General features: G+C 32.8%; 4 protein-coding genes across 10 annotated transcripts in view; 3 read left to right on the forward strand and 1 right to left on the reverse strand.

The window, feature by feature from the left end:
* Positions 1-999: 999 nt before the first annotated feature.
* On the reverse strand, positions 1,000-2,429 carry LOC123010537 (ankyrin repeat family A protein 2). Of its 5 annotated transcripts, none has more exons than XM_044407511.1 (4): positions 2,260-2,429; positions 1,346-1,935; positions 1,151-1,298; positions 1,000-1,103 (listed from the first exon to the last, which is right to left on the reverse strand). In XM_044407511.1, the coding sequence occupies exons 2-4, from the start codon at positions 1,853-1,855 to the stop codon at positions 1,051-1,053; spliced, it is 711 nt and encodes a 236-aa protein (XP_044263446.1). In that variant the 5' UTR covers positions 1,856-1,935; positions 2,260-2,429; the 3' UTR covers positions 1,000-1,050. The 5 variants fall into 5 exon arrangements, with proteins under 5 accessions (XP_044263446.1, XP_044263444.1, XP_044263443.1 ...); XM_044407509.1 differs by having other exon boundaries at positions 2,097-2,429; XM_044407508.1 differs by having other exon boundaries at positions 1,346-2,053; positions 2,097-2,429.
* Positions 1,751-2,994, forward strand: LOC123010538 (peroxisomal membrane protein 11B). Its single transcript, XM_044407513.1, has 3 exons — positions 1,751-2,060; positions 2,113-2,222; positions 2,269-2,994. Exons 1-3 carry the CDS (start codon positions 2,005-2,007, stop codon positions 2,799-2,801), a joined length of 699 nt encoding a protein of 232 aa, XP_044263448.1. The 5' UTR covers positions 1,751-2,004; the 3' UTR covers positions 2,802-2,994.
* On the forward strand, positions 2,868-3,925 carry LOC123010536 (gamma-aminobutyric acid receptor alpha-like). 2 transcript variants are annotated; one of them, XM_044407505.1, is made up of 4 exons: positions 2,868-2,987; positions 3,040-3,310; positions 3,362-3,493; positions 3,541-3,925. In XM_044407505.1, exons 1-4 carry the CDS (start codon positions 2,868-2,870, stop codon positions 3,906-3,908), a joined length of 891 nt encoding a protein of 296 aa, XP_044263440.1. In that variant the 3' UTR covers positions 3,909-3,925. The 2 variants fall into 2 exon arrangements, with proteins under 2 accessions (XP_044263440.1, XP_044263441.1); XM_044407506.1 differs by having other exon boundaries at positions 3,362-3,683.
* Positions 3,926-4,108: 183 nt separating this feature from the next.
* Positions 4,109-8,393, forward strand: part of LOC123010920 (membralin) — a 77,781-nt gene continuing 73,496 nt past the window's right edge. For both annotated transcript variants that reach the window (XM_044408108.1, XM_044408109.1), the window contains exons 1-5: positions 4,109-4,270; positions 4,352-4,887; positions 4,937-5,110; positions 5,165-5,408; positions 5,459-5,549. In XM_044408108.1, coding sequence (XP_044264043.1) covers positions 4,374-4,887; positions 4,937-5,110; positions 5,165-5,408; positions 5,459-5,549 — 1,023 coding nt within the window. In that variant the 5' untranslated portion in view covers positions 4,109-4,270; positions 4,352-4,373. The remainder of the gene's footprint in view (positions 4,271-4,351; positions 4,888-4,936; positions 5,111-5,164; positions 5,409-5,458; positions 5,550-8,393) is intronic.

An 8,393-nucleotide genomic window follows, 5' to 3' on the forward strand; every position in this document is an offset into this window, starting at 1 on the left:
AAAACAAAAAACAAAAAAAGCGATTTTTTGTTAATTTATTTATTGTAAAATATATTTTCTCGCAAAACAGGGGATTACCCTATACTTCATTTCGTAATAATAAAATATTGTTCTCTTTATAGTATCTTAAAATCTAGGTCATTTTGCAAGAATTAACAACAAAGTAAAGAAAGGAAATAAAAATGAAATGTTTGAATTATTTCAACAAAAGTGAATAAAAAAGAAAAAACGTGGAAAGTTAATTGTAAAATAATAGAATAAAAAGTAAAAATTACCAATATTACGAAAATTAACTTTTCAATAGAATTAATAAAAAACTAAAAAATTCCAAAAAATTGATAAAAAAAATTTAAAAGCGAATGTTTCTTTCTTTTCCTCAATAATAAATAAAACAAGAAAAATAACACCAGACAAAAAAACAATAATAAAACAAAAAACGAAAAAATCTTAATGTTTTTTAATCCTGACACTTCAGTTTAATTTTTGTGAAAATTCAAATGTGCTATAAAATTAAGTTAGCGACATGAACTATCAAATTCAAAGGTCACACACAGTGTTGCCAACTTATCTCAAAGTCATGGGTCACTTCAATCAGAAATGTAGTTTGTCGGGTTTTTAAACTAAAAAAATTCACAACTTGAAAACTATCGGTTCTAGAGTAGAACGGTTTGTACTAGGGGATTCCCAGGACGATTTTATATAAGAACAGACAACCAAAAAATCGATATTTTTACGTAATGTACACATTTCGATGTAAATAATCTTTATGGAGTCGCAATGTCTCAAAAATTTTCAATTTTTTGACATTATAGAAATTTTCAATACAATGAATCTGATTTAATATATCCACTTTCTTTACATGATATAAATAGTCGATTGTTTACAAAAGAGGAAGCGATTTCGAAATTTTTTTTGCCTAGACAAGAAAATTGTGCAAAAACAGTGTTAGAGTGGTTCAAAGAATTATTTGTTTTTATTGTAAGTAAAAATACAGAAAGCTTCAAAGAATTGTTTGTTTTTATTATAAGTAAAAATACAAAAATTCCTTATTTACGAGCCTGGATCCAGTTGCGAAATGATAAAATTCGTGATGACAGCTTGTGCTAAAATCACTGTTTTAGTCCCCTTAACATTTTTTTTCTCAATTTACCCAAAGTGCTATTATTTTCGACTGCAATCACATGTGCTGTGTCCCCATTCAAATTATGCAATTTAAAATCGGCCCCGTGTAATAACAACTCTTGGCAACTATGTGGGTGATTCCCCCTCGCCGCGTACATTAAAGGTGTGTTACACAGCTAAAAAAAAAATGTTGAGTGTTATCAGTGATAACAAGTTATCGTACATGATCGGGATGATTGACATCAGCCCCCTTGTCTACCAGCAACCGGATGACGTCATGGTGCCCCCCAGAGGCGGCCAAAGTCAACGGAGTCTCCTCCTCGGGCCCCCTTTTATCGATTTCGGCCCCATTTGCGAGCAATAATTGCACAGTGTTGTACTGTCCATAGGCGGCGGCCCAATGCAACGCTGTCAATCCATGACAGTCACAAACATCCACTGATTTCTCACAATCAATGTCATTTTCGGTGATTTCCCCTTGCCCCGCCTTCGTATGGAAATTAATATCGGCCGATTGGGGCACCGGAGTCTCGGCTTGAGTGTTCCCGCGCTGTAAATTTGTCAACACTGTACACAAACTCTGTCGGTAAGGCAGGAAGGCACTTTTCCGGTTTGCGTCTTGGAGCGAACCAGGTGACCACTTTTTGGGACCACTGCTCAAGTCCGGTGACAAACCCAATTCGCATTTTGGGGCGATTATGGGCTTGATGTCCTTGTCGGAGTCGTCGTCCATTGTTTGGGGCCCCACTCAACTATCTGGCATCTCACTCGCACGCATGCAACACGGCTAATGGCGTCTCTTTCTACAATGAACTGTCAAAACACAAAATTTGGTACTTTGACCCGTTAATTAGTGTTAATGACAGGTTTTGAAGTGTCACAATGGATTCTTGGGTTAAATTGAATGGACAAACAGCCGGGAGAGACAAAACTGCAAGGTTTGTATAATGATTTTTCACCGAACATAACCTCACATTTTTATTTATCCAGATTGTTGCAGTATTTGAGTCGAATCCTCTGGCACCGTTTGCAACACAGTAACAAAGACCAAGTGAACGTTTTTAAAAACCTGGAGTTTCAATTGAGCACATTTCGAAAATGTGAGTCTAGTCCGGTCTCAAACCCACTTAACCTCACTTTTTCTAGTGCTCCGTTTTGGTAAATGTCTCGATGTTGTGTACTCAACGGTAGCTTTATTCGACCATGGGGACCCCACAGTTCGCCACACTGTAATCCTGAGCCGGATTGCCAACTCGTTGTTTCTTTTAGCCGATCATTTGTTGTGGTTAGGTCGTGCAGATCTCTGTAATATCGACACACAGAAATGGAGCCGAATTTCAAACAAATATTGGCTTTATTCCATCACAATGAACTTAGTTAGGGACTTTTACGAGATTTCTTCCATTATTAGGGCACAAAAACAAACAATTGTGCCCCAATGCGGTGTTCAGAATTTCAACGATTTGTGTGCAATTTTCCTAAGGACTGTGACAGTTTTGCAGAGTAATCGGGGGGTTATCATTGATACGGTGAAAAATGCTTGCGATTTTTTCATTCCTTTGACGGCTTTAGGCCACACGAAACTGTCTCCGGGGGCTGTGGGCTGCCTGGGGGTGGTTTCGTCCCTTGCAGGGATTTTGGTCCTCCTTGACCCCAAAATAAAACTCTCTCCAGCTTAAAATACCTAATTGTGTCATTAATTGTTTTGCCAACTGTACCAAACATCTGTTAGTATCAAGCCAGCTATGGCGAAATTCATTTGTTTCATGTTAATGGGCACAGCCCTCTCGTTCAAAGGGCGCCCTCTATATGTAAATCTTTCCTTAATGATTCACGAGTTAAAAATTTTCGAAAATAAATATTTGGTGAGTTTTTGGTGATTTTTCTAGTGATAATAATAATAATTAGGGGGTCGAGTTGGGGGGGTTGTTGACCCAGCGATGGGTCGATTCCCGTCTGGGGGCCAACCCTAAAACCCATAAAATGGCAATTAATGGCCAAATTTGGAGCCCTAAAATCGTAAATGTGGTCGGGGAGAGGGGGAAAAGTGATGAGGATACAATTTTTTGGAGGGGTTTTGAGGGACGTGTCATTTTGAGTGAAAAAATTAATTTGAAAATTTTTTGTACTTGGGATTATCGCAAATTTCCCTTTGATACACAAAAGTGTGACTTTAAATTTGGTTCATGTAAGCAAAATTTTGTATTTTAATAATTATTTTTTTGATTGTGATTTTTAGTTAGGTTTCTTAAAGACGAAGTTGAGTTAATTTGGGATTTAAAACGGGTAAAAGTGGCCACAAATCTGGTTTTTAACGATTTTGAGGTAACCAAGATTGAAACAAGTCTAGAAATTGAAACTAGAAATGAGGGTAAAAATTAAATTTTGAACTAAAAAAATAAATAATATTTCTTTTAGGTAATTTCAGTGTTGCTGTAGCACAATTTAGTGTGAAACGGCGGTCAGAACCCTATATTTTTTGCATTTTTTTACCCCTAAATTTACTCAATTTTTTGTCGTTTTGTGTCAATAAGAATTTAGTTTTTTTCAATGTAACAATTTTAATTTTTGTGTTAATTTCGTATAGTGCCACACACCCGACGCCATATTTGAAAACAAGCGACATTTTTATTTCGATTTGTGCTTGTTTTTCCTTGATACTTCTCGTGGAAACACTTATTACGTCACTGAACGACTTTCAGTATTCCACGAATCAAATGTGGGTCAGGAAATGGTTTTACCCAATTTTTTACATTTTTGTAATGTCACTGTATGTATTTTTGTAATAAAAGTTTGAGGGTCACTGGTTTTTATTTAATGACCTGAGCCGGTAAAGTAGGACACGCGAATTGACAAATCTTGATTTAAATCAATTGATTTGTGCGTTTTATGATAAATACCACAATTTAAATGATTAAAAGGCAAGTGGGGTTTAATTCATTCAATTAATTACAAAAATGAGAGGTTTTTTTAACGTGTCAATTAGGCCGGTAAAGTAGGACACTTGTCTGTCAGTGTCAAGTTGACATATGTTGGTTCAAAACTGTGCTTTTTGTGAATAAATATCAAAATAAAAATAAATAGGACACAAGTGGTGTTTAATTCACGTGTAGGAATGTTTCTGGGGGTGTTTTAGCTTCAAATCGAGGTAAATATCACATTTTTAGACGTTTCAATTGTCCCAATATTACGTCAAATGAGTAGTTGGTTTTAATGAATTCAGTTTCAGAATGTTGAAATTTGGGTGAGAAATGTCGAATCAGGGCATCCCCGAGGGGGTCAACCCCGAGAACAACCACATCGGAGGCGGGCCCCTCATCAACACGAATAGAATTAGGAATAACAACAATCAGAATCCGTTATTTAACGTTAGAGACCGTTTATTTCACACTTTATTCTTTAAAGTAGCCTTAGTTTATGCTAGGAGTTTTCCAAAGCCAGTGCGACGTTTCTTCGAATTTATTATTTTAATCAAGGCGATAGCCGCGTTTTTTGTACTAGTGTATATACACATTGCTTTTTCTAAGACTCCTACGACTTGTTTGCAACACGTGAAAGACACGTGGCCCCGTGACGGGATTCTACGGGTGGAAATTGTGCGAAATGTGGGACAAGACTACAACATTGAGCAGAGTTACGCCAGAGAGGAGAAACTAAAACAGGAGAAAGTCGACGATATTTCAAATGTTTTGGGGCTTTTAGCCAGGGATGGATTTGTTAATATTGAGCCCTCGGCGGTGGAGGAGACCGAACCGTTGACACAAAGTAACCACCAACACTCCCTGATCACATACTGTATTTTTTCTACTTTTAGATTATATAAACGAGAGCAGGAACGACTCAATTCTATTAAATGTCTCACAGATTTCTTCAACGATTTGGGACGGGTTTCAGCGCTTGACTGAAATACCCTCGTTGCCACAACAAACTCAAGAATTGACTGAAACTGAAAATGTTAAGAATAAAGAGTCTCAAGTGAAAACTTCAGGTTAATTTCAATTTCAGTTTTTATTTAACAAATCAATTTTATTTATTATTGTAGACTGGTCTGGTGATGAATATATTGTCGAGTATTCTCTTGAGTATGGTTTTTTGCGTTTGTCACCAATGACAAGAGCAAGACTGAAAATTCCGGTTCAAATTGTGACACTTGATCCGGGGAAAGATGAGTGTTTTGGGGATGCGTTTAGTCGTTTAGTTTTAGATGAGTTTTTGGGTTACGATGATTTGCTTATGGCTTCGATTAAAACATTGGCAGAACAAGAGGACAATAAAGGATATCTTAGGTAGTTTAATTTGGTAAAAAACTACCACAAATTATTATTTTTTCTTGTAGAAATGTTGTAACTGGGGAACATTATCGTTTTGTTAGTATGTGGATGGCGAGGACTTCGTATTTTGCTGCTTTTTTCATAATGATTGTTTTTGTAAGTATTGTTTTTGCCGAAATGTAACAGTTATTTTTTTTTTCTTTGATTATCACAGTTGTGTAATATTTGATAAGTGTAAGCGATATTTAAATTGAAAGTTGCTCGGCTTGCAAAATTATTTGTTTTGGTTTTTAATGAATTTATTTATCATTTTTATTGCTGATAAAATGACTAGTCATACTCATACATACGTTGAATAATTCTGATATTTTTCTTTTGATTAATTTCGAGCTGCAAAACAATAAAAAAATAATTTTAAGTATTTACAAAAAACCCTTTTTGATGTTCTTGACGAAACCGTTTAGTACTTTTGATGATGAGAAATAAAATTGCAAAAGAAAGCAAAACCTCAACTTATTTTTGCATACTTTTTTTTCTAAATAAAAAAAATAAAATTTATTTCTTTGAAAACCCTTTTTTCCGTCTTTGACGAGTCGCACATGTGTGTAGCTCATATCGTTGCTATGGAAATGCACTGAACTATGCATGTAACTATGGTAATAGGTAATTAAAAAAAGTAAAAGTCACCATTGTAGTAACAACTGAAAATTTAGTCCAGTGGCGGCGTGTAATAATTTTTTAAGTAGCTTGTTTTTTTCAAATTTTTTGTTTCAAATTTTAATCACTCAATTAATTGAAAAAAAAAAACAGTTCATTATCAATTTTAAGCTGCAAAACAATAGCAAAACAAATTTTAAATAAAACAAAAATTATATCATGCTTAGTTATTTACTACTTAGTATCTCAAAATATTTTATACATTTTTTTTTTAAATCAGCGATAATAATAGTAATAATGATAATTGACGCATTTGCTATGTTAACTTGCCACAATTAATACTGAGTTTTTTAATGTTTCTAACAAATAATGAGAAATATAATTTTGAAAACAAAGCAGAATTCGTTTAATTTTAAGTGAGAAAAAAAATATTTATTTGAAAACTCCTTTTTCCGTCCTTGACGAGTCGCACATGCGTGGAAATGCACTGAACTATGCATGTAACTATGGTAACAGTTAATTAAAAAAAGGCAAAGTCACCATAATAACAACAATTCAGTCCAGTGGCGGCGTGTAATAATTTTTAAGTAGCTTTTTTTAATTTTAATTGTTGGTGAGATTTAGAAAAAAAAGTAACTCAAAATTTTTTGCTACGTTAACATGAGAAATAAAATTGCGAAAGAAAGCAAAATTTATTTAATTTTAAGTGAGAAAAAAATGGAAATTTATTTCTTTGTAAATATTTTTTCCGTCCTTGACGAGTCGCACATGTATGTAGATCATATCGTTGCTATGGAAATGTCCTGAACTATGCATGTAACACTATGGTAACAGGTAAAAAAGTAAAAATCGCCATAGTAACAACTGAAAATTTAGTCCAGTGGCGGCGTGTAATTTTTTTTTCAAAATTAAAAAAAAAATTTATCATTAATTTAAAGAAAGTTGACTTTATCCAGAATTAAACCCAAGTTGCCGAAATCTGCAATTTTTGCAAATTTGTCAATTTTTCACAACAAACAAAAAAATTGCATAACAAATAAACAATGTTTTAATTGTTTTCAAGCACAAATTGTCGAGTCACTGTTTAAGTAAATATCGTGCGATAATTTTATCGCATGTTTAGTGTGTAAAACTACTTTAATAAATTATTAGAATTAATTCGATAAAGAATTGCGCTACGAACAAAGGTTGTTTTACTTGTTTTCGAGTGAAAAAAAAAACGTTTCAGAGTTATTAGCAGTAAACCGCTCCGGGTACCAAAAATCGACCAAAATTTCGATAAAAATCAAAAATAAAAATCTACTTTAAAATTGATCTATTTAACGTTTTTTACATTTCTAGAGGTGCTAAAGACTCAAAAAAATGCATAAAACGTTATTGGTTCAAGTTTAAAAAATTACGATTTTCTTGAGTTTCTGAGTAGTAAAATCGTAAAAATAGTCAATTTACTAAAAATCGTAAAAACGGTTGAAATATGGATTTCTAGACGTAAAATTATGCGCTGAACACCATTCATAATTTTTGAGATATTGAGTATTGAATTAAAAAATGTACAGAAACCCTTGAGAAATTCCTTCAACCCAAAAAACGTAAGTTCGATTCCAGGTAAAGTCACTTTTTTTTCCTATCTTTTCACAAAAATTATAATAAATGTAATCATTTTAAAAGAAGGAAATAAAAATACCAACAATAATATAATTAAGATTTACATAAATGTGCAATACTATGTATCAAGAAAAAAAACATGAATTTACATAATTGCTAAAAAAAATTTTAGTAACATAGTCATCTCAAAAGTGCTCAAAGTTGCACTTTAACGTAGCGGGTGCGTCAATTATCAAAACTATTAATTACTGATGAACATACGAGTTAATTACATCTAGTTTTTCATTAAAAAAAAAATTATAATTAAAAAAAAATAAAACAAATATTATATTTCGCAAAATTAAATAAGCTAGGCATATTGGTTCAACCCAAAAAACGTAAGTTCGATCCCAGGTAAAGTCACTTTTTTTTCTCTGTATCTTTGCAATAACAATTAAAATTAAATGAAATAGAGATGATTAAATGACTAAATAAGAACACAACTAATTACAAAGACAAAGATTTGTATTTTTGATTATTAAAAATCCATTTTTCGAATTTTTAAAGACACTTAATTTCTCGTCAATTGCAAATTCCCTTTTTATACAAACACAAAGCATAAAAGAATTTTTCTGTTCAAAAATTTCAAATAAAATGGTAAAAAACATTTCTATTAAAATGGAATGCTACATAGAGGATTAAATAACTTAATAAAAACACAACTAATTACAAAGACAAAAATTTGTATTTTTGATTATT

Source organism: Tribolium madens, unplaced genomic scaffold, assembly GCF_015345945.1.
Source record: "Tribolium madens isolate multiple individuals breed KSU strain unplaced genomic scaffold, Tmad_KSU_1.1 Scaffold_91;HRSCAF=231;Tcas5.2_LG7, whole genome shotgun sequence".
NCBI classification, from domain to species: domain Eukaryota; kingdom Metazoa; phylum Arthropoda; class Insecta; order Coleoptera; family Tenebrionidae; genus Tribolium; species Tribolium madens.

Bases quoted from the DNA above. Each gene is read 5' to 3' on its own strand.
- LOC123010538 (XM_044407513.1), top strand. From the start codon at position 2,005: ATGGATTCTTGGGTTAAATTGAATGGACAAACAGCCGGGAGAGACAAA. The intron at 2,061-2,112 runs GTTTGTATAATG...TTATTTATCCAG, and splicing joins GGGAGAGACAAAACTGCAAG to ATTGTTGCAGTATTTGAGTC. The intron at 2,223-2,268 runs GTGAGTCTAGTC...CACTTTTTCTAG, and splicing joins ATTGAGCACATTTCGAAAAT to TGCTCCGTTTTGGTAAATGT.
- LOC123010537 (XM_044407511.1), bottom strand. From the start codon at position 1,855: ATGGACGACGACTCCGACAAGGACATCAAGCCCATAATCGCCCCAAAA. The intron at 1,299-1,345 runs GTACGATAACTT...TTTTTTTTTTAG, and splicing joins ATGTCAATCATCCCGATCAT to CTGTGTAACACACCTTTAAT. The intron at 1,104-1,150 runs GTAAATTGAGAA...CAGTGATTTTAG, and splicing joins CGAAAATAATAGCACTTTGG to CACAAGCTGTCATCACGAAT.
- LOC123010536 (XM_044407505.1), top strand. From the start codon at position 2,868: ATGGCGAAATTCATTTGTTTCATGTTAATGGGCACAGCCCTCTCGTTC. The intron at 3,311-3,361 runs GTAAGCAAAATT...TGTGATTTTTAG, and splicing joins TGACTTTAAATTTGGTTCAT to TTAGGTTTCTTAAAGACGAA. The intron at 3,494-3,540 runs GTAAAAATTAAA...TATTTCTTTTAG, and splicing joins AATTGAAACTAGAAATGAGG to GTAATTTCAGTGTTGCTGTA.